Below are 23,433 nucleotides of genomic sequence, written 5' to 3'. Positions count from 1 at the left end.
TCATTATCACACTTGCCAGGCTCAGGGCATTCATGCCATGCCTAATTAGGGGTAACAGGAGTTCAGCACCAAAATGGGGTGAGGGTCTGCTCCCACCTCACTAAGACACTTTGCTCAGTGGTTTCCCCCTTCCCTTGCATGAATCCTATCAATCCTGAAGGCACAAGGACACATCAGGTCACTGAGAAAACAAAAAAACCCTTTAATTTCTTTGTTGGGCTAGGTTTCCATCAGAGAAGCCAGCTTAACTGATCTACCCTGTGAGCTATAATGCAAAGGGATTAGCAGAAGAACACAACCAGGATGGAGAAATGACAGGACTGCCAAACTGGATTGGGTGTGAAGTCCTACCACGCCAAGACTCACGGAGCTGGCATGCCTTGAGGCTTGGCTTTTGCATGGTTGCAGGTCAGCAATGCAAATCCTGCCCTCTCCCACACCGGACAAACCTTGTGAAGCTCATGGAGTGTCCTGTGCTCTAAGATATGGGGTCCAGCAGCACAATTTGCCACCACAACTTCCCACTGCAGCTGTTCCTCCAACCCTGAAGCAGATGCAGAAGACCTTGTCCTCATCACACACCCTCAGACATCCCTGCCCATGCATTAGAGCAGGGCTTCAGGAGACTGATGTGAACATCCCCTGACAAACCAGGTGTGATGGGGCAAGTCCTAAGAGGCACAGGGAGGTGTACAGGGGTGTGAGGAAAGCTTTGCTTTATCATCACTGTCCAATGATGGACAACAATAAATTCACATGTTATTCATGGTCAAAAGGGAGATTGCACAAAATGATGCTAGGCACAGCCTTTTACCCCACGGGAGTTTTACATGCCTGAGAAGTTTTATATGTCTGCAGCTTCCCCATCAGCTCTCTGTGCCCTGGTCAGCTTTGAACATGAGGCATTCACGAAGCAGCATTGTCTGGTATGTGCTGGACCAAGGCAGCACAGGTACAGCCTGTTAAATTAAGGGCTGTGAATAATGACACACAGTGCTTTGGAAGGTGACACGCTGGGGAACAAGATGTCTAGGAGAAGAAAGAAAAAAAAGAAGGGAGAAACACTCAGGGTGGAAATGAAAGGGAAAAAGCAGAATAAATAAATCTATCAGTCAAGGCAGAGGTGTGGGGAGCAAATTATTCTGCTCCCTTCACTATTCCTGGTGGACTTCAGCTTACTGTAATACCATTTTTTGTTGGAGAGGAACAGCAATGATTTTAAGAGTCTATACTACTCTGCTCATCTAGTCTCTGAGAAGAATAAAAAGCCTCAGTATGAGATAAAGCGCAGGCCGAGGGAAGTCCTTTTGCAGGATGAAAAGGTGCCCGCATGGCACTTCTGGCATGGGTTAAACAAGGCAGAGGTAATGGTTCAGACTGTTAATGACCTTCAGAAAACACTTCAGCCCCTTTTATGCCACAATTTCCCTCTCACTGAGTAGGCAGTTCATGCAACTGGCCTTTAGGAATAAAGCTCTGAGGATCTTCAGAGACGTACAGAGATTTACCTCTGTTTTCTTCAGGTCTCTCTGTCTCATCTGGGTCACCATGCTCCGACTATAATCAGTGCAGGGACACCCTCTATGAGCCACTGAGTTTGGGGTGTGGATCCCCTGACTGCAAGGCATTTGCTCTGAGGGTTTGCATAGGTGTCACCCTGCGGATCATGCAGACATCCCTTGATCTACAAAAGCAATCCCTAGAGTAAATTGCACCTTCTACCATCATGACTGAGCTTTGCCGGTCCTAGTGAGTAAGGAGGACCCTGAGCCTGAAACAGCAGGCTGAAGGAATTCCAAAGTAGAGCAAGTGGTGGGGGGATGGTGCCCAGTGTGGACACCCCATGCAGGGAGAGCCGTGTTTGCTTTCCTTCTTGGCACAGCAAAAAGACGGGGATGGGGTGGGGATGCCTGACACCCCCGGGAGGTCTGCAGCAGGTTGGCAGCGGGGCAGCGAGGAGGAGATGCCTGTGCAAGGGGGTTGCCATAGCAATGGAGTAAGGGAAGACTCTGGCTGCTGCACGGTGGTGGATGGAGGCTCCAGAGCATCCTCCAGGAAGCGGGCACACCGAGGCCCCGGGCAGTGGATGAAGGGAGGAGAGACCCATCTGGGTCAACACAGCAGCTCCCTGGAGCTGATGGTTCCCTTTCAGGGAGGCTGTACATGAATAACTGCTTTCTCCATGCCAAAATGACCTCGCTCAGGAGAGGAGCTGCTGTGCTGTGTGGGCTTTGGTGAGCTTGGGCTCGTCCTTACCTTGGGGTCCCCTGCCACAGCCCCCCCAAGCAGCACAGCTGTAGCACGCTGCTCTGCACAAGGCTCCTACAGAGATGGAGAGCAAATTGATCCCCTGTCTGTCCCACAGACTCAGAGGAGAGCCAATCTCCCTGGGTTATATTATGCAGCATTTGGACACCCGATCCCTTTCTGTAGCACCTGAAATCTGCTCCTGCAGAAAACTGATCTGGTTCACAAGTGCCTTTCTCACCTGTCCCGAAGTGACCTGCAGCCTCCTTCCACCCCAAAAAAGAAGACTTCAGCAGCCTGAGGATCTGCCTGATCCTGAAGCCAGGACTACTCCAGGGCAGAAGCCCCTGCTGAAATTGGTGTCAGGATCAGATGCTCTCTGCCTGCTCAGAATGGGTGGGTCAGGATGGAAGGACGTCTGTCCATGCAAGGCTGGACGGGTCATGGCAGAGCCCCCAGCCCTCAGTTAGTGCCCACTGGACCTTGTGTCCGTGGAGACCTCCTGGCCACACTCATGTGGGCTGTGAGCTTGGCCTGTCTTCCAGGGGCAAGACAAAGACACCAGAGTGACCAAGCTGGGCATCATAAGCAGGAACACAGGTCCAGGTCTGGTGCCTCTTCCTTCAGACATCCTTACAGGGCTGCCCACCTTGGCTGTGTCCCTTCACACACACACACACACACACACACGCAGAGACTCGCCTTCCAGCCTAATATATGACAAAAGCCCAGGGAGGAGCCAATTTTCTGTCCTTGGGTTGATCCAGAATGCAATGCCCTTGCAGGGGTTTGGAGAGGCGGTTGCAGAGCTGCCCCATGCAGCGGGCTGAGATACGGGTACAGCACCTGACTTAATGGGATCATGAATGCACCTGGATATTCCTGCCCATTTACTGCCATGAACAAACCCCTAGAAGACCTCCCAGACAACTCGGATGTTAAGGTCAGCAGCAGGGAAGCAGCCTGTCCTGCTGCTTCAGCCCTTCGGATGTACACGTGGCACTCAGATACACGGGAGCCAGAGGGAAAAAGTGTGGCTTTCCATTCATGTGTGACCTGGAGCAGGGTGAGGGTTCACCCTGGCACATCCTTCTGCCCAAACAACCTCCAGACAGACCCCCAGACAGTGCAGTGAAGGCAGGAGGGGAGAGCAGTGGGTGACTGCAGCCCAACCCACCAGCCTGGTAACAGGAGCGGAGCGGAAGTGCAAAGATAACAGGGGACCAGTTTGCACTCCCTGCCCTAAGGTATTTCTCCTAGGCTGATCTCCAGCGTCACTAGCAGAGTCAGAACCTGTTTCAATAAACACATCTGTCCCTTCCTGCCTAGCTGCATCTTGTCCCTCCTGCCTCCCCTGCACAAAATCAAGCAGGCTCCTTTCAAGGAAGCAGGACAGAGATTGTTGCCTGCTGGCAGCTCCATTTTCAGACCAGCTCAGCTCCCATTGATCAGCAGATTTCCAGAGGTCAGGTGGAAATCCTGCATGATGATGAGCATTGCCAGATATTTGGCATTCCCACAAATCAGTCTTCCAGCGAGTGGGAAGCATTCGCAAACTCAGAAGATGGAGGGGGCCAATTCTTTCAGCCCATCAGCCAAAACCAGGTATAACTACTCTTAGAGGGAAAGGGATTAAGCAGCAGCAGCAAAGGCAAGTTTTACACCCTCTTGGTGAAACACCCTGTCCACCCTAGTCATCTTTTGGTAAGGTCTGTTGAGGTGAGCCGCGGATTAGGGGCAAGGGTTGCTTCTCCATACACTGCCCCAGGGTCCTAGCAGACTTTGGGACCTAATCCTGGAGGTGGCATGCCTAACCTGTCCCCAGAGATGCCCCCAAAGTACCTGTGGTTTAGCAGAACTGCTTCCTTCCCTTATTTTCCCTGCCGCCACCCCAAGCACAGCCACGTTTCAGCAAGGAAAGAGCAGGCAGGGACCTCTGTGCCGGTGCGACCAGGGTAATATGAAAGGCTGTGACTCCTTGGGAATGAGCCAGATCAGGCTGAGAAATGCTCTCTTCCCAGGAGACTAGCACAAGGACTTATTTTTTCCCTAAGTGCAGCATGGGAGGCAGAAAGGTATATTTTCAGAAAAAAAATTCCTCTTTCTGGCTTTGCTGGGCTTCATTCTGCCCAGCACTGAGCTCACCCCCTGCAGAGACAAGCGCCAGGGCCAGCTCCCGCTCGAGACCCCATGGCTCCAAGTTAAAGTGATTGGGGGAGCAGGGTCAGCCCCCCGGCGATCCCCTAATCCCCTTTACATGCTCCCTGTCCCATCCAATTACCCGCCTTGGCGGCTGCCCGAGCAATATTCATACAACCTCCGCAGTCAGACCTGTCTTCTCCCAGTGCTGAGCTGCACTTTGTTATTTAATATTATTTAAGGTGCGCTGGTTGCAAACAGACCCCCACTGCCTTCCCCCAGAAAGGCTACATTACCCTGAGGCTGCTTATTATTATTTTTTTTTTTTCTGCAGTGTCTCTGCTACATTTTGCAAACACCTAATGGCTGCGGAGCTATTGCAAGCTCAGAGCCCAGGAGATGCCAGATCCCTCCCATTCTGCTTTATTTTTGTGTTGTACAGATCCCCCCCCATGAAAAGGTACCGCTGCAATGGGCGTCCAAAAGTGGAGGAGACCTGAGATCCAAATAACAGCAACAGCCCCAGTATGCTGAAATGATGGCTGGCAGAGAGAAAATCCATAGAAGCCAAAACAGGCTTGTTCCCACTGAAAAGTGGGGAGTCCATAGGATACAGGGGATGAGCAGACAAAGCCGAGATAACATGGTACCAGCCACACATGGATCCTCACTGGAAACAAGGCACTTGGTTTTCAACCATTTTACCCCCCCTCCGCTGAGGTCCCTGATGTAGAAAAGCTCCGAAGGGCAGAGCAGTGCCAGATAATACAGGGAGCATCACAGGAAAATAGGGAGGGGTCTCCTTAGCCCTGCATGGGTGCCCGTGGTGGGAGAGGTGTCAGTCTATGGAGTACAGAGGGTGCAGGCTGTGCGATTTGGGCAGTGTGGGTGCAGGGGTGTGCATCGCACCGGGGTGCGCCGGCTGGGCTTGCACAAGCGCTGGTCCTGGGAGGGGTGTGGGCTGACAGTATTATTTTAGCAATTAGCCCCAAGCTGTTATAAAGGGCTCTGAAGAAGTTCTGCGTGATATTTTTTTTTTTTTTTTCACCCCTCAGTGTTAACATGAGCTGCAAGGGACAGACCTGAGCAGGTGGAAACCTGCTCCGCTGAGCACACAGTGCCTGCTTCAAAAATCAAAGGTAGCTACACCCTGTGAGGCCACCACGCTTATCCCATTATGCCTGCACTGCACAAGCTGACAAACATTTCTGGGGCTCTTGGAAATCTCAGGGAGGGGGCAGCGGGAGCAACAGGTGATCGTCCCAAAACCTGGCCAGACTCTTCCCCATTACACCTCATGCAGTGCAGAAAAGTCCCCCTGAAGGTGGTGAGTACCCCCACACCGCTCCCAGCTAAGAGCAAAATCCACAAGCCTCATCGCAAAGGAAGACTCAAACCCTTCCCTGATTTCCAGCCTGTCCCAATCAACGGGGAGCCACCATGCTGGCCATCTCCAGGGGATTTCGGCAAGGCAGGAGATTGCGGGGAGCAGACACAATGCAAGCCCCCAGCCCCACCACGTCGTAGCCGGCACGCCAGACCCCAGTGCTGAACTTCACGGTGCACGGGATCCCCATCGCGCTCACCCCAATGCTCCCCAGGGACCTGGTCCTTGCTGCTACAGCTTTCCGCGGGGCTAGAAAAGCCAGGGATCACCTCTAGCGCTGGGCATCTCTCAGACAGCTCCCGTCCTGGGTACAGCGGGGTGTCCCCAGGGTGGCTGTGCTCCCCCCCAGCCCCAGCTCGACCAAGCCAACGCGAGCAACAAACTTACCAGGAGCCGAGTCAGAGGGAAGACTGCACAGACATCTTGGCTCCCTCCTTCCACCTCGGGTCTCCAACTTGGTATTTGCAGAGCAGTGTCACCAGTGCCTTCAGGAGACTGTCTCATCCTCCTCTCTGTCTCGCTTCAGAAATCTCTGTGTGGAGGTTTTTTTTTATTTAAGGGACGTTTTTGTTTTTTTTTTTTTTCCCCCCAGCGGTTGCGTCAGGCCTGTTGCCTGGAGACAGGCGAGCTATTCCAGTTTGAGCTTTTCAGTCCAGATTTCCTCTCTCTCTTTCATTCATACCACCAAGCCCTGAACCTACCTCCCACCAAGCAATAACCCTGGAGAGACCTGAAAGGGAGGAGCTGCACAGCCCGGGTCCTAAACATCCTCCGACTCCGGCACCCAAACGAGGGAGGAGGGGTAGTGATGCCCTCGGCGTGGGTAACAGGGATGAAGGGGTGCTGTCGAGGGCAGGAACCCAAAAGGCTTGCAGCAGATGCCCGGAGAGCCGGTGTACTCCCAAAGGAGCCTGTGGCTTTTCCCAACACGAACCGGGACTGGTGTCCCCAGGGCTGTTCCCGTTGCATGCCACAGAGAGCTATGAGCACTTCTGCAAGGAGCCTAGGGTCCTTCGGCGCTCCGGAGAGCTTTGGGACACCGTTTTCCAGATGCCGTGGCTTGCCCAGGGGTCAGCGTGTGTGTGGAGGAGAGTTTTGCAAGGCTGCATCAGCATCTGCGGGAAGCCCTGGGGTGGATATCTCTGGGCACCGTGGCTAGTACTCGCTTGCTGGCACCATCCATCCCTGGATAGAAACCAGCTCAGAAACCAGCCTTTGCCTGTCTTTTGTACTGGGAAAGCGCCTGTTGCTCCCACGTCTCCCCCAGTGGGGCTGGAAAACATTTTAACTGCTTCCAAGGAGGGACGGATAGAAGCATGTACCCCAGCTGCTGGCTGACTCGGGGCCAGAATCAAAGGCAGGGGACAGAGAGGGTTTCGTTCCTTCAACAGGACCTGAAGGTTAACCCCTCGAAGCCTGGAGACAGCTTTCAAAAACATCCTGCACATCCGTCCCCACGCGCAGCTATTGCACATCTGGTGTCTCAGGATCACTGGCCGTGTTTGTGAAACTGGTGGTGTGAAGGGTTAAGCGCTGGCCATCGACACCTAACCATCCAGCCCCTTCCCACATTCAGCTTTTGTGAGAACCCCCCTCACAGCCTCCTTTTTTTTTTTTCTTCCCTTCTCCTGCCTAGACTGTCCTTCCTCTCCCCCATGGGCATCAGGGAGAGATTTACAGCCCTTTCCTGAGTCCAGTATCCCAACAAGAGCCTTACAAACTGCATCGCAGGGCTGGGATTTCCCACCTCCCTTCAAATGCCAGCCAGACGGGGGGTGCCCCAGACCCCCCCAGTAATTTGGGTGCTGTGTCTGCACAGCACCAAGCACAGGGGGAGTGGGTGCCCTATGAGACACAGCAGTGCAGACTCTGAAGAGTGAAGAACAGCATTTACACATTTCTGATGCAAATGCAATTTTTTACATTTTCTTTTTTTTGCTTTGCCAGCACCCTTTTTTGTCAGATTTCAGATGTACATATGCAGACTCGGTCTGGTGATCAGCTCTTGCTGTGCTGCAAGCAGTCACCCAACGGCTTGCACCCGCCCTTCCTGGGGCTGCTGACAATGGAGAGGGACTGGAGAGATGGAAGAGCTGTTGCCTTCATGCTAAAACCATCTGACACAGAGCTACAGCTGCATTTAAGCTCTTAGCAGCAAACGGGTAGTTCGACATTTCCTGCAACATCTCATCAAAACAAAACCTGGGTCCATGCCGATGAACCAAACAGTGTCAGGGGATGGGCATGGGCACAGGAGCCTGGTGAAACACAATCCCTGGCCTGGTTTTGATGTGGGATGGGCAATTCTGGGACGTGGCTCAGGAATGAGCAAGACCAGGGTCCCTTCCCCACAGACAAGTTGGATGCAGCCACCCAGATTTGATAGCCAAGGGCATTTAATCGCACAGACGTGGCCAGACAGGGTCAGCTGGCCTCAGGGCCAGCGACCAGATCTAGCATGGGTTAATTTACTAGCAGAGGTGTCGCTACCAAGGCTGGACATCTATCTCATTGCAGTAACAGGCCATACACTGTCACACGCTCCCTCTTCTGTAAATGTTTATTTTTAATTTAGTCATGTAATGGATTTAAAATGAGCTGCTATAAGACACCAGTGAAAGGCTGAAGCCAGGTCCCTCTGAGGTTTTGAATGTTTTTCTTCCTGAATTTATCTCGTTTAAGTTGTCTTCACCCAAAAGACCTGTGGTGAGGAGCTGCTGAAGAGCAGTGATGCTCCCAGTGATGACGCTCTAACCCCAACCACCTGCAGTGGGCACCTGAGATTAGATACATACACTGTCTGTACCTATGGTTCAGATTTTTTTCTGTTGCTCAGATGAAATGAGGCCTTTCTGTTGCACTCAGAGATACCGAAACTGCCAGTTCCTGGAGTTACGTCCCACAGCATTCATGGGCACAGCACCTTTTCCAGAGGACACCTGAATCCTTGGGAAGACTTGGATCCAAAGCCTGGGTCCCTTCTGGGATGTGGTTTTGCAAAGCCCAAGCTGGTAATTGCCTGCTGTAGTGGTAATTTCTTCCAGACTTTCTTAGAAACCCAAATCTCCTGTGCCAATCTGAGCGCCACAAATGCTATGAGGTAGATGTGCCCTATACCCAGCTAAATCTCATCTGGACCTTCTGAGCTGCGTCTGTATCACCAGACATGGGCAGAAATGTCCATTCCTCTTCCATAACAGCAGCAGTTCAATGCAGCTTGGATTTGAGCCATCTGCTTCTTGCCCTGACTCCTGGCTTTGGGGAATTTCTCCTTGTAGGCATCCTGCCAACAGAGCATGGAGGAGCTAGATATCCCGGCAGGGAAATGTGACCATTCTGTAGGACCATGTTCTGGGAGCATCTTGGAGGAGCATCGACGGTTGCTTCTCAGTTGGTCACCAAATAAATGCCCTTCCCCCAAAGCAAAGTTCCTGGGGCTCAGCCTGCCCAGGCTGGGATGGGGAGAAGAGGCAGTGGTGCCCTCAGCCATCACCACCCTGTCCTAGCCAGGTGCAGCCTCCACTCTCTGCACAGGGGCTTATACCAGGAAAGTCCTCTGACGTGGCTGGAGTGTCAGTCAACATGGAACTGTGGCAGATGCACCTACAGAGGGCAGCAGGTCTCCAGCTGATGCTGTTCCCTGGTCACCCCAAGGGAACCGGTGCAAACACAGATGATGTGCAGAGGGTTGTGGTCGCCTGGCTGCCCATCTCCATGGATCACTGAGGGGCCTGGGAGTGGCTTTTTTCAGTATTTCTCTGTTGTTTCCTCTGGGTCAGCTTGTTTAAGAGATGTCTTTTCCCGGCTGGGATGGCACAAGGTTTCTGAGCAACACAGGGGAAATAGCCCACTGCAAGGACAAGCCCCCTGCACCCATGCGTTTGGCCCTGCTCTGCTCCACTCCTGGATGATGCTGAGCATCCAGCCCTCACCCCACCGAAATGGTGTGCATGCTGGGACAGAGGAATTGCCTTTCCCATGGAAAGGGTTGTCCACCCCTGTCTTCAGGCCCAGACTAGAATGTGATGCAGATTAATTGACAATTACTGGGACATGGCACAGGGAGGAATTGGGTTCCTGGGAATCTGGAATAATGTGGCAGAAAGTGCTGGGGCTGTTTCAGCATAAAACAGGTGCAAGCAACAGGGAAGCTGGTTTTTGGACCATATATACTTCCTGTAGATGCAGGTAAAGTAGTGATATAGGGATGCAGGGGAAAGACAGTGGCATGTGAAGTGCTTCAAGAACACGGCAAGGCGCTGTAAATATTTCACCACTATTTGGAATGGATCTTAACCTTGATCCTCCTCAATCAAACACCATTCCTGTGAGCCATTAGGTTCCTTTCTCAATATTTTCAGAGGTTGGTGTTTTGTTTTCCTTTGAATTTCCAAACCAATGGTATTGTTGGTCCATCCATCAACCCCTCCCACCAAATAACTTGTAAACTTTCTGGTGAATTCTAGCTGAGTTTGGTAAAGGAGAAGATGTTTCAAAGATGCAAAGAGGTGGCTGAGCAGGGGAGCAAGGAGGCTAAGTCCACTAGAGGAAAAGCTTCACAGTGAGCACCACCAGGGTGTTAAAACAGCAAAGCATCAACAGGAAATCAGATTTCATAAGTTTCTCCGTCATGGAACATCGTGATGTTTTTTGCATTGTGTGTTGCCTCAGGGTATCAGCAATATTTTCTCCACGGGTTTCTCCCAGGTGAGTAAACATCAAAAACAAAAGCAAAGGACAATTATGCCTGAAGTCCTACTGAAATCACGGTGGAAATTTTCAGCCCACTTGGTTTTTCATGGGTAAAAAGAAATCAGTTTGGTGACTCCAGAACTAACTTTGCAAGTGTGTATATTGTTAGTGAATTATTCCTCCCTCCAACTCCAAAAATGTTCCCAAGCCCTGAAGAACTAGAAATAACTTCCAAAGAAAATCAAAACCTTTTCCAAAGATTTGAAGTGGCTCATTTGTAATGACTTTCCTTTGATAAACCTGTTAATCCAATGCATTGCAGCAACCCATAGTTTGCTTCTGAGATTTAAAATCTCAGGACTGATATGTATTTTTTTCCACCTCCCTACCTTGCAGGAAAAAGGACTTGAGTTCCACTTTCACCCAAAATATTTATTGTAAATTATTTTCCAGAACTGCTAGTGAACCCAAAATTCCCCTTCTGATCTTACCTGGCTGCCCAGTAAGACATCTTCACTGAAAAACACAAGAATGGAGGCATCTTGGGTGGACACCATCTCCCCAGACTTCAGTTAAAAAATTCTTTGTTTATGCTCAACTCATTTCCTTTGCTTCTTGAGCCAAGGAAGGGAAAAGTTAGGAAAGCCCATCTCAGATACCTGCTTTAGGTTGGGATGAATGAATGATGAAGAGACAAGCTGCAGTGTCCCTGTCCTTGTCACCCCCCTCGGTGTCAGAGTCAGTTTCTGCTCACCTCCCTAACAAAAGCTGGGTAAAATTTCCTGGTTTTGTAGCTGATTGTCAGAAAACACAATTTCACCTCAGTCCTTGGTGGCTTGACGAACTAAGTCTGGACAATAGCTTCAGCTCAGGGCAAAAAATGAAAGATGAATAATTGTTTTTGACTTTTTTTTTTCAGCCCACAGTTTGATTTTTCATGTTCCTGGATCAAATGGACCCCTTTTTGGGGCATCAAAATGAAAGCAAGTGAAGCGTTGTTGCTTGTTAGATTCTTCTGCTTTGCTGTGCTTTTCAGCCTAGTGAATGAACCGTAAAATCAAATGTTTGCAACATTCCTGATGACCACTATTGTAAGGAGAGATCCATAGTTGGGAGGTTGTCACCATCCCCCAGGCTGTTATCTCAGCCAATGACGCTACCTAAAGCTGCAGGACTGAGACCCAAGATTCAACTTTCTCTTACAGAAAGTTGTCATCCCTCATCCCAAAAAAGAGTTGATAAACAGCCCATCGTTCAACCAGCCTCAGGCAGGATCCCTGTTGTCCTGTTTGATGAAGCTTTGGCTGACTTGCCTTTCTGCTTGTCTCGATGCGACAGCGCTCTGTCCAAAATCCAGCAGTATCAGCAGGGAACACACACCAGCTTTCTGGCTTTCAGGTGGGTTGGTGGGTCTGAAACTCTGCTGGTCAGGGTGGAAATGAGAATGATGGAGCTTCACAGTATTGCAAGGTGCCCAAAGACTCTTTGGGATAGCAGGCACAGAAACATCTCAGTGTAGTGAGATCTGAGCTGATTCCTCCCCATAACATCTCCAGGTAGGCGCTGGGTGCTCAGCCCAGGCAAAGCTTTTTGCAATAGAGCAAGTAGCTAATTGCACAAAATAGAGGGAAGGAAGATCTTAAAAGATCTTACATATAAGTGATAAAGAGATATCAGGATGTGCTGTCAGCTGTCTCCCGTACCTCTCTTCCCCCCGTGCCCTAAATGGCATCAGCTGTGTGGTTCTCATTGCTGAAAGGCAGCCATCTCTGAGGAGGAACACGACCACTCTCTTTAGACGAGATTTTAAACAGAAACAGAACCTCAAATGGAAAGTGAGTAACATTACAGCACCGTAACCTAGATGATTGCAAAAGGGGAAACTGTTCAGATTAGAACCTGACTGGAGATAAACTCTCCCAAAGGTTAAGCGCATGCAATAAATATCTCCACCCCTGCTATTGGCTCAGACTGCTCTTAGCTGTGAATGGGCCAATCTAGAAAACTCAAGGACCCATATTTCTCCTCCCATTTACAGGACAGTTTTACCGCCGTGTGGCTCCAGGGCACGACTTTCAACTCACACCAGCCTCAACGAGAGCGATTGGGGGCATCATTTGTAGCAGGACAGTACTTTTTATAGCCCACTAAGCCTTTGTGGGTAACGGTTCTTCTAAGGTAGACACCATGCTAACATTAGCGCTAAATGAGCGGTGTGGTTATACTACCAGCCCTTAATTGCTATAAGTGTAACAAACCGGTTTGATTTGTTATTCAGCTGTTGTCGACAGGAAACCACTAACAGCAGTCAACTGACAACGCCAAGAAGAATTAGGGTTTCTCTTTCTACGTGCTCTAAGGATTAAAACTTATCAAGATGAGCTTATGTTCATAAGAACGCACCCTGCAAGGGATTTTTTTAAGTCTGGTGGACAACTAGGATCAAGCAGGATATGATTTAATCTGAACATAGGACTCACCAGGTAAGTGTGAATGATATTCCAGCAACTTTGCTTCATTTCTGCTGCCTGTTTATTGCCTGGAGCTCCACTGGATGTATCCCCTTAGAGCATTTAAAGATTTGGCCCATCTCTGGCAATTGTCTATGGACTGGCAGTAATTAAGCCCTTAAAAATTTGATGTGGGATGTTCAAGAGAATGGGCTGCTGCAGATTGGGGCAGGGTGCATCTCTTTCTTTCCTTCTGGCAGTGTCTTACTGCTGAAATCGGGGCACTCTCTGAGGTGGGACTGATGCTCTAAGTCAGACGTTGACCCGGCAGGTTTTCTCTTGGGCACAGATCAACCTCCTTCTCTTAAAAAAAAAAAAAGTAGATGAAAGCCCTTTAAATAGCAAGGGTTGAATGAGTTTCTTCCAGCTGAATTCCTTGGAGATGAGAGAGAATTTAAGGGGAGGTGGAAGTTTGGAAGCTCAGGCTCCAACTCAGCAACCTTTGCTGACTTGAACCTGTGCACGCTGTGTACAGTGCAGAGAAGGATTGAGATTTTAATTCCCCTTCTGCCAAGAGGCACATTTGGGGCTGAGGATCTTTACATTCTTTTGCCCCACAGATGGGTTGGATGGTCTCCTTGGAGGTAAGATTTTGTTTTCACCAGCTCCTTCATTCAAGCAGCTTAATGCAGGTTGTGGACAAAGCTTCTGGCAAGTTGGAGATGTCCAAGGGAGTTACAGGAAGGACGGACTTACTGCTTCTCGCCCAGTCACTTCCCATCTCCACACATGCAGAGTCTACACTAAGTCCATAACTTTCTTGATTAAAATTTAGGCCAGACTCAAAAGTCCACAGTGTTCTAACTTGGAGCCTGGATAGCTCAGAAGCAGGGAAGAGCAGTTGCAGTGTTGTAAGGCATTTGCATCGCAGACCTACTCAGGTGTTTGCTTGGGGCTTTGTGGCCAGCGATGCCTGGCAAGCCAATGCTCTTCAAGGTGCCTCAGTTACTGTAGTTGTGAAATGGGGGCATTTCTTGCCTTTCTTGCAAGGCTGCTGTAATATTTAATTGATTATGGATCTTTAAAAGTGCAAAATCAGGACAAGGTGCGTACACTGTCAGCAGCGATGGTTCCCGCTGCACGCAGAGCATGCACACGTGGTCCCTGCTCTGGTACGTGCTGGAGAAGGCAGATGGAAATTAAGAAGAAAAAAGGACAGCTGCAGGGCAGCAAAGGCACCCTCATTAATATGCTCCATTAGTCATTCTGTCAAGGTTTATGTAATTTTTATCAGAAAATTTGAGGGCTGCAGAACTTGTGATTTCTTGCCCACGTTTTGTTTTTTCTCCCAGACCTCCTGCAGCATTATCATTATACTGAGGCACAAAAATCTGTGAAAAAAAACTTCTGGCCCATTCTTGTTTTGTTCTGCCAAAATAGGGCTATCACTGCACGTTGAGGGTTATAAAGTCAAAGGCTGAATTTTCTGATGGAGGAGGAAAGACCCAAGGCATATTTAAGTGAAAATTTTGCGAAAGTGCTACTGATTTTTCTTTATCTGCTTTTCTAATGATTTTCCATGTTCTGCTTAATCAGCGTGGGGTGTTCTGGCATGCTTTCATACCCTGGGCTCTCAGCTGAGATGCTGCACTCCCCAGCCCCTGTTAAATAAGCCCACAATATCCTAGGCTGAGCATCCCACTTCTGCACAATTTGGGCTGTGTATCCATTTCAGACAAGGATATCAGCTCTTTTATTTCTGCTTTGTGACTCTCCTCTTGACTGACCTTTCAGCCTTTAGTTCTCAGTGGCACCTTTATGGGCACATCAGAATCCAAAAAGGTCTTGAGGTCGTATTTAGGTGCAGACAACGCTTTTTATCATCTCAGTCAGGTGTGGAAACCGGTCACCATGGATTTCACAGGGATCATGATGCTGTGTTGAACAGAGTAGGAGCACTTGGGCATGCTATTACTTCATCTTTATTTGACTTCCTTCCTTCCCCTCATTCTTTCCAATGTCTTTATGTTAAAAAGGGAGTTTCCTCGCTGCTCTTCCATGGTTGACGAGACTCTGGAGGCAACCAAGCATTGACTCCATGTGGATGAGCTCCCCTGTAGTCAGTCATTCCCAGCAGGCCCACAGGGTTCAATCACGGGCAAGAATTTAGCAAGATACCTGGGGCTAAATCCTGCTGGAGCCCTTGGCAGCTCCAAAGTTTCCATTCATGGCTTCATTTTATGTGGTGCAAGTCAGCTTTCTTGTTAGGTCAGCACCGCATCGCAAGATTAGAAGCAGCTGAAGAGATTAAAAAAGGACGCAATTCACCCTTGGCAGAGGTCTTGGCAACAGATTACAGCCTCAGGGTCCTGCTGCTCATTGTGGAAGAAGTGGCTGCACTGCTGGACATCACCGTGAATGTGATGTTGGTTATGTTTTTGTTAATGTTGGTCAGTTTTAATTCGGAAAACATTGTGGGCTTGCCTATTCAAACTTCCAAACCCAATTATAAATGACAAAAGGAGAGGGAGACAGTTGAGCAAAGGTGTGGAGAGTGTGATCAATGAGGAATTTTTGCAAGAAGGAATGTTGCTTTATTTGCTGGAGCCACTGCGAAGAAGGAAGGAATAAACTTCATGTCCACCGTGGGCAGACAAGCAGTTGTAGGTCTTTCAGTGAAGGAAATTAGTGCTGATCATTAGGAAGTCATTGTAAGACTATGGGAATTGAAGGGTTGGGATAGATGGATGGGGAGCAGTGGGCATTTCCATCACTGAAAGCTTTGAAGCACAAATTAGGCAGTGTCTCAGATGCAATGTAGGTCCACCAGGTTAATGACCTTCTACAAGCCAGTCCTACATTTCTGCCATCCTGCGAAATATATGTGACTTCTGAAGTGAAATGTGCTTTTCCAAATCTCTCTCCTGCATTTCCCCCTCTATTTATTTATGTGTTTACAAAATTATTCACCAAATTTGACCAAATGTCCCTGATCGTTTCTGCTCCTCTGGAAACCGTGAAATGCGTTGCTGATCAAAAAGCAGAGTGCAGGACCCTTTGGGTCCTGTGCTTCAGGCATGTAGGAGACAGAGCAGAAATAGAAAACACATGGTTTACAAATGAATCCTTTGCTACCTAATGAGGGTAGAAGAGTGAAAAATTATTCAGTTGTCCAGGATGTCTGGTCTGCCTTACTGGTGGTTGAATATGCAACACTTTCAGTGGATGAAGGTTGGCTGAAAAAACTCTTGGTGCCATCTGCTTGAGGATCCTTACGGCCAAGAGGCAAAAGGTGATTGGCCCTGTGCCCAGGTCCCTGGGGTCCCAATTTATTACATTAAGGTGTACCCTCGTACACAGAAGGTCACAGCCTCCCCTTTTCTCAGATCTCTGTGCTTCCCGGGGTCATGGTGGCTAGTGGTGAAGGACCGTCAGGTCACACAAGGTGTCCTCATAAGAAGGTATCCCTCTTCTGCATGGAAGCCTGGTGTGGGAAAGAAAAACCTTGGCAAAATGCTGCAGGCAGAGGAGCTGCAGGACTTCTTTCAGCCCAGATGTTTGTCTGCCCAACACCTGAGCCATGATGGCATCCACGTTTGTGTGAATAGCTACTAACAGTGAATGGCTTGGAACCATGAAAATTTGGGGGAGAACATCTCAAAATATGTATATGGGAGGACGATAGCTCAGTTGGTTAGAACATGGGATAACATGGGATAACGCCAAGTTCACAGGTTCAATCCCTGCTTACTGCAGGGAGGTTGGGCTCGATCATCTCTCAAGGTCCCTTCCAACCCAAAGCATTCTATGATTCTATGATTCTATGATGCTTGAGAAGTGGGCTTTGAATAGAGGTTAAATTTAATCTGTGGAAAAATAAGGCGTCACCCGCAATACATGATAGAAGGAGGGAGAACTACGGTCATACTAAGCAAATGGAGAAATTGATATAAAAGCTTTAACTTGACTTTTACCTCAAGAGTATTTCCTGGCTGTCTCTTACGTATTTGGCCTTCACCATTTTAGAAGCACAGGAAGAAGACCGCAGCTGCTTGAGACATTAATATAGCGAACTTGCATGGGGAATTACTCTTTTTCCAGTGAAAGATGCCAATATACATGGTGTTTTTGTGACAGGACTTTTCAAGGGTGGCGATTTCCCATGGAAGGTTTTTTTTCCTGGAAATTTTGGTGGAAAAGTGGGAAAAAACGGTTCTGTGTAAAACTCACTGGGTGGGCTGCCAGTGAATAACAACTGTGCATAGAAGGGAATTGTGAATGTGGGACTTTGTACAAGAGATGCCTTAGCCAGTGGGAAGAAATCCTGATTGTTTGAATGCAGTACTGCATGGACATCAACCTGTCCTGCTGATGCCAGTAAGAGTATGGACACTGGCAAAGCAAGAAACTTGAGGAAATAAGATTTCTTCTGGCTCTGATGCAATGGAATTAGACCAGATCAAAGATGAGGTAACCTGAGAGTGGATCAGCCGCATCACTACTGTGCTGTGAATAATGACTTCTGCAATAGACCTGGCTGCAAGGTCTAGCCTTGTTCTGCCATGTGTCTATTTCCTTCAAGTACCATAGGGAAGTTTGAATATTCTTTTAATTCTGAAAGTCAAGCTTATCTTCTAATTTTGAATAAGGGTTTAAAAAATGGTGCGTTTTTTTCTTTACTAGCATCAATAGGAAAATAATATTGAGGCAGGGTCTTGGCTGCTGCAAGTAGCCAAGAGTAGGCATGGTGTGAGCAGTGTAGAGGAAACCTGGCAGGGAGAAGTGGTGTGGGTAGGAGAGAAGAATCAGCACCATGATGTTCAGCATGGGCAGGCTCTTGGGAGCAAGGACCACACGCTCCTTCAGCAAGGTTTTGTGAGCGCTGATCCTGCCTTGGGGCAGAGGGCTGTGCTAGATGCTTCTCCAGTGGCTATTTTCTGCAAGTGGTTGTACTGATTCCGGACAGTGGAAATTCACTCTTCCATGATGTCACCAGAAAGGTGTCTGTTTTAAAATGTTTGCATTTCTCCTCATTAGTTCTCTTATTTATATGTGATATGTGAGAAGAAGAAAAAGAAAAAAAGTCACTTCCTCCCTCCAAAAAGGCTTTTCCTAACTGGGGACAGACAAAATCTCTTTATGGTCCCTACTAGCAGAATATCCCCAGTTACCATCAGCCAAAGTCACTGCTGCGTTTTCATCCCAGTCCCTCGAGGTTGCCCTGCAATGCCCACAGGATTCAGAAATAAATAACAGTAGTTATTTAAACAAGAGGGAGCCCATCACCACCCTGCACTCAGGGTGGTCTGGTACCTGGGGCTACACAAGGCGCCTGTGTCTGAATGTCATCCCAAACACAGTGACATATTTAGGATAGTGAATCAAGGTAAAAGCGACTGCCTGTCTCTTGGAAAGCCGAGACCCAACAGGCAGGCAGTGCAACCCGAGCAATAAGGCTAGACTTTCCTAAACACAGTCCAGGAGCTAGCACGGGATGGGGACTACAAGGGGTTTGGACGCAGCCACCTAATTTTGAAGGGTGGGAGAACGAGCCCTGATATTGCCTATTTTGCTAGTCGAGCTGCTGCCTCAGAGAGCTTGAAAAGTCTAAGTGCTCAAAATGGAGGCTGGTGGGTTGGTTTTAATGCATCAGCGTCTTCCAGGAGCAACAGTACGTTGCATTAAATAAGCTTTTAATCTGTTAGAGGAATGGAAACAGGGAGGTTCAGATGGCAAATTAGGCTACTCACTCTTAACAGGGAAGAGAAAAAAAAATGGCCAGACTGTGAAAACAACATCTGGAGGGAATGAGCTGCCCAGCTTTCACAGCAGCAGTACAGGGAAGCAGCCCTGGGGGCCAGCTGGAAGAGGAGAGGTGGTTTCATCCCTTTCGGTGGTTTCAAATCCAAGCCAGAGTCACCTCTGCAGCAGGCACCTTAACAGGAACACTGTCGGTTTGGTGTGAACTGGATAAAATGCAGTGGGAGTGGGCGCTGCTGCAGAAGGAGGCTATGCAGTGGGCCACCGGTGTAGGTGTCTGGCTGTGGGGTCATCCTGGTGGGCTGTGGGTCATCTGGAGGGAGGCTGCAACATTTTCTGGTCCCTCTTCATATCCTGTGGAGTGGTGGGTCCTAGAGGTCTTTCTTACTGGCAAGCCTAAGAGCCCATGGGCATTTACTGCATGGGCTGGGCCTCTGGTCTCCATGCATGTCTTACAGGGAGCTGTAAAGGGAGCAGAGACAAGCCGCCCTTGGGTTTGCACGCTCGTGTAGCGGCCTGCAAAGATACTGGAGAACGTGTGAGGACTGACGTATGAAAACAGGGTAGAAACAACTGCCAGACAGACCCTACTCAGCTGGGTGAGATTACAGCCTGCATTTTCAGGCTGGGGAAGCGGGGCAGATGGAGCCCATCTGGAGTCACCCATGGGCTGCATATGAGAGACTTTCTCTCTTTTTAGTGCCCTTTTTCACACGCTTTCTCAGTGGTCTTCCTCCAGCTGCTTTCAAAGGACGTTCCTGGGCTGTCGCTTCGTGATTTCTGAGTGAGCAAATTGCAGAAAGGCACTCTCTGCCTGGGAGTCTTGACTCTGGGTCTCATCTCATGGCCATGAGATGCCCAGCCTGGAGGAAACAGAGGAGGCACAAGGATACAAGGACGTGCCCCAGCTGACATGCAGGGGCACAGCCAGGTTATATTAGATACCAAAAAACCTCCCCAGGATGCAACAGGCAGACCACACCATATCTAATCCTTTTTATTTTTACCTTTTGCTTCTGAGCTGCTTGAACTGTGGCTGTCGCTGGAAGGGTCTTTGCAGCAGCCCAGCTGCAGCTGCTGGGTTTCCCCGCTGTCAGCATCAGGAGCATGTCTCAAATCAGAAGCAGGTTTCTGTCTGGAGCTGCCACGCTATTGCCCTGTTTCCCAAGATGACTTGGCAGCCACTAGCTTATTTCTAAGCCTTTGCTGCACCTCCTTCCTACCTCAGCGATGGATGACAAGCAGCTTTTTAAAAAAAGCAACTTCCCTTTTCATAGGAATAGGAAGTGAAGCTCGCTTAGCAAAGAGAGTTCAGGTACCTCAGATGTGCTCTCCACCAAAGGACAAGCCCCTGCCCTAAAGCTCAAAGTGCTCCAGCTAACCCTGAAGCTGTCTTCTCCTTTGCCAGCCCTAACCTGACCACCTCCATCTCTCTCCCCTGCCCTTAGCTGGAGGAGAACTGAGCAGGCAAAATGCAAGCCAGCAAGGGAGAAGTTTGACGAATCTGCAAAGGCTTCCTCATTTCTGTATCTCCTTGATATGCAAACAGCAGGCCTGACTCTGCAGCACACCTGGCTGAGGGGCGATGGGGTGGGTGTCTGTCCTGGTTGTCTTCAGAGCACCCTGTGCTGACCTCTAGGATAAGGGGCATGGTGTGACCCCCGAGCACTCGTGGCCCAGCCAGCCTTACAGCCCTCCACAGGGTTTTCTTCCTTTGTCAGGAGCACAGAGCAGTTGCAGAGCCAAGGCTGATTTCCATGCCATGCGTCTGGTGGGGGTCTACTGGGGACGGCACTTCACAGCCCCATGAGCAGCTGCCGGGGCATCAGGCACATGCATCCTGGAGCAGCTGCTCCCGTCTCACACAGCATCGTGTCCTCAGCCAGTCTCATCTTGTCCTTGGGTCTTATGGCTGGCAAAGGTCCTTCACCTTGACCTCAGCTTAGATCTGCTCCGTGAAGCCTTTCCTCCTGTAAACAACATCACCAGTGTGTGGGTGACCTTTAGGTTGTGCATCACACTCGGCAGATGTTGGCTTGTATTTGTCCTTCTCAGTGAGAGCAGTTGAAGTGCAAAGTACATGAGGTCATTCCTCATGGTGGCTGAGACCAAGGGCCTCTTCCCTCCTGCTGCCCCATATGACACAAAAATGACATCATACAATTACCCACAGAGGTTTAGACAGTGTGTTTTGGGGGCCTCATCTCTGCAACAGCTTAAACAAATACACTGAAAACACCGCGGAGAAGCCAGCTCTTTATGCACCTTAGGGGAAGCCTCAGGAGTCTGTAGAAACAAATCCTGCTTCTTATACAACATTTGTCTCCTAAGATAGAGGTGTTTCAGTCTCCCTATTGAACATGCTGAGGCAGAATGAAAAAGTCACTTCCTCAGTCACCCACAAGTCCCTGTCCAGGTCTTCATTCGTTAGACCACGCTGCTATGGTTGAGTGGGTTCATAGAGTGTTTGGGCTCACTGGAACAAGATGCATTTCATCTGAAAAAGGTCTTTTTTTAATCACAGAAAGGAAAGATCATTGCAAAGCCAGTTTATTCAGCTGTTTCCTAAAATTTGGTGGTTTACATAGTGGAAACACAACCCATTCACAGTCATTGTAGCTTTTTTTAATGACAGCTGTTAATAGCCTGTGGGTTTTGCTGGGTTTTGTGTCTGGATTCTCTTTGGGTTTCTCGCCTTCCTCACTGCTATTTTCATTGGCCAGGTTGTCTGGGAACTGCAACTCCCACCCCCTCCTAGATGATCATTTTTATATTCAAAATAGAGCAAGGAATCCTTGGGGGGAAGAAAAGAGTCAGTTCTGACACAAAGACCTGATTAAAAAAAGAAAGCCCATTAAAAGCATTTGCAAAATCAGGCTGCTCCTGCAATCTGGGGGTGTAACATTCAGAGCAGTTAGTCCCATGGATGGTGTGGACGTGGTGGGAGCCAGAGGTCTCTAACAGAGAAATTCTGCAAGGGCCCTCAGCCCCATGGAGCATCTGTCATGGGTCGGACCAGTGGTTCGTCCGTCCTCGGATCGTGTCTCCAGGAGCAGCTGCGTAGGAAGCAGGCAAGTAGGGAACATCCCACCCCCATCCACATTCCCCTGAGGGTGGGGAGAAGCCCATCAGGTTTTTCTCTGTCCTCTTCCTCTCTCCCATCCCTCCTTCACATGATGCTGTGCCTGCCTTTTTTTGCTTCCCCAAATCTGTGGGGTAGACAGATGATGGGGGCACTACCCAGCGACTGCTAAGATCTAGCCCCGAGGGACGGTTTGCAGGGATGCTGTTCCCCTGGTTTATTGCAAAAGGAGAGGAGGACAACTAAAATCCAGGGCTTGTGGGGGAAGAAAGGGTATATGTGTGGGGAAAGCTTTCTGGAGCTGGACACAGCTGTGGTGAGTAGGGGAAGGGCTCTGCACTAGTAGCTATTTCTGACATGGCTTTCCAAGTGGTTGGAGGTGTTCACATGGGGAACTGGAGTTGTACATCCTTCCTTACAGCCCTTTGCTTCATCTGAGGATGGTGGGAGGGAGCATCATTCCCTCTGAGACCCAACCCAAGATGGGGGTCCCTGACAGGATCGAATGCCTGAGCACCAGCCTGCCACCAGCTGCATTGCTCCTCTTGGGACATGGGTAGCAAGTCCCAGTAAATGCTGTCCCCTTGCTAGGAAGAGGCAGCTGCTGGGATGCAAGGCCTCCGGGAAGGGCCTTTCCCAGGGCAGGAATGTGGGTGGCCACATGTAGAGGTGTGGAGGAACTTCCCATCCATCTCCTCATGTCCCCAGGGCTGTGAGGACCAGGACCTCCCCACATCCCTACAGACCACCGTGATGTGCCCACAAAGTGCTGTAAACCAGAGTATCACGCATTTTGGCCAAGCGAGCATGGACTGTGCCCACTTCTATGGGACTTAGACCTCAGTTAGGGGTGGCCTCTGGAGAGGATTTCTCCCTGTTGTGCTCCAACTTGCCTATAGCCTACCCACAAGCCTGGCCCACACACACTTTGGGCACCAGATAGATTTGAGTTGAAATTTGGGTTGAAATTCCAGCCACTGCAGAAATTGCCATTGACCAATGCAGTTTCATGATAAGACCTTTCACACCTGAAGAAGCCCAGAGATGCTCCAGGTACCCAAAGAGAAGTGCCTGCTTGTCCTGGCCCCATCCTCCTCCTTTCCCCGTCCAGTGCATCCCACCTCCCTGTGCTGCAGGAACTCAGGTCCCACAGAGCCATCCCCAGCAGACCGATGCAACACCTGGGGTGAGCTCATGAGGAAAGTGTGTTTAAGGGTGGCGGGATAAGCAGCCTGCCCTGCTGCTCTTCCCTCCCCCGGGACCCCAAGCCCTGGCTCTGCTTCCTGGCCCGCAGCTCAGCTGAGCATCTGCCAGGTTCCAGCAGGGCGCAATGCTCAATGTAAGCAGCCATTTTAACTCCAGACAGATGTTTTGATTAGCGAATGACCACTCTGGCAACAGGTGGCTGTTTTCTACTTCTGGAGAGAGCAAGAAGCTTTTATTATCTTTTTTATTTTTTTCCCCCTGTCGAGAAACTTTTTGCATCTGCTTAAACTCAGGGTCCTGGAAATCTGTGTGCTCGGCCCCCGCCAGCCTCACACACAACCTTCTCCCACGGGATGTCCCAGCTCTTCAGAAAGGCCTGAAACAGCCAGATTTTTGCGTGGTTCATTTGCTTGGGCCAGGTTCACCTGCAAAGCCTTAAGAAAGACGGTAGATTCAGGGCAGACTTAAGT

General features: G+C 49.5%; 2 protein-coding genes across 2 annotated transcripts in view; both read left to right on the top strand.

The window, feature by feature from the left end:
* Positions 1–23,433, top strand: part of LOC104026899 (L-threonine 3-dehydrogenase, mitochondrial) — a 168,055-nt gene that overhangs the window by 64,734 nt on the left and 79,888 nt on the right. The window lies entirely within an intron of this gene.
* BLK (BLK proto-oncogene, Src family tyrosine kinase) overlaps positions 21,667–23,433 on the top strand; it is a 36,251-nt gene continuing 34,484 nt past the window's right edge. The window contains exon 1 of the mRNA XM_009488940.2: positions 21,667–21,746. Within this exon, the coding sequence (XP_009487215.2) occupies positions 21,667–21,746 (80 nt within the window). The remainder of the gene's footprint in view (positions 21,747–23,433) is intronic.

Source organism: Pelecanus crispus, chromosome 3, assembly GCF_030463565.1.
Source record: "Pelecanus crispus isolate bPelCri1 chromosome 3, bPelCri1.pri, whole genome shotgun sequence".
In the NCBI taxonomy this organism is placed as follows: domain Eukaryota; kingdom Metazoa; phylum Chordata; class Aves; order Pelecaniformes; family Pelecanidae; genus Pelecanus; species Pelecanus crispus.
This window is presented reverse-complemented; position numbering and strand designations above follow the sequence as displayed.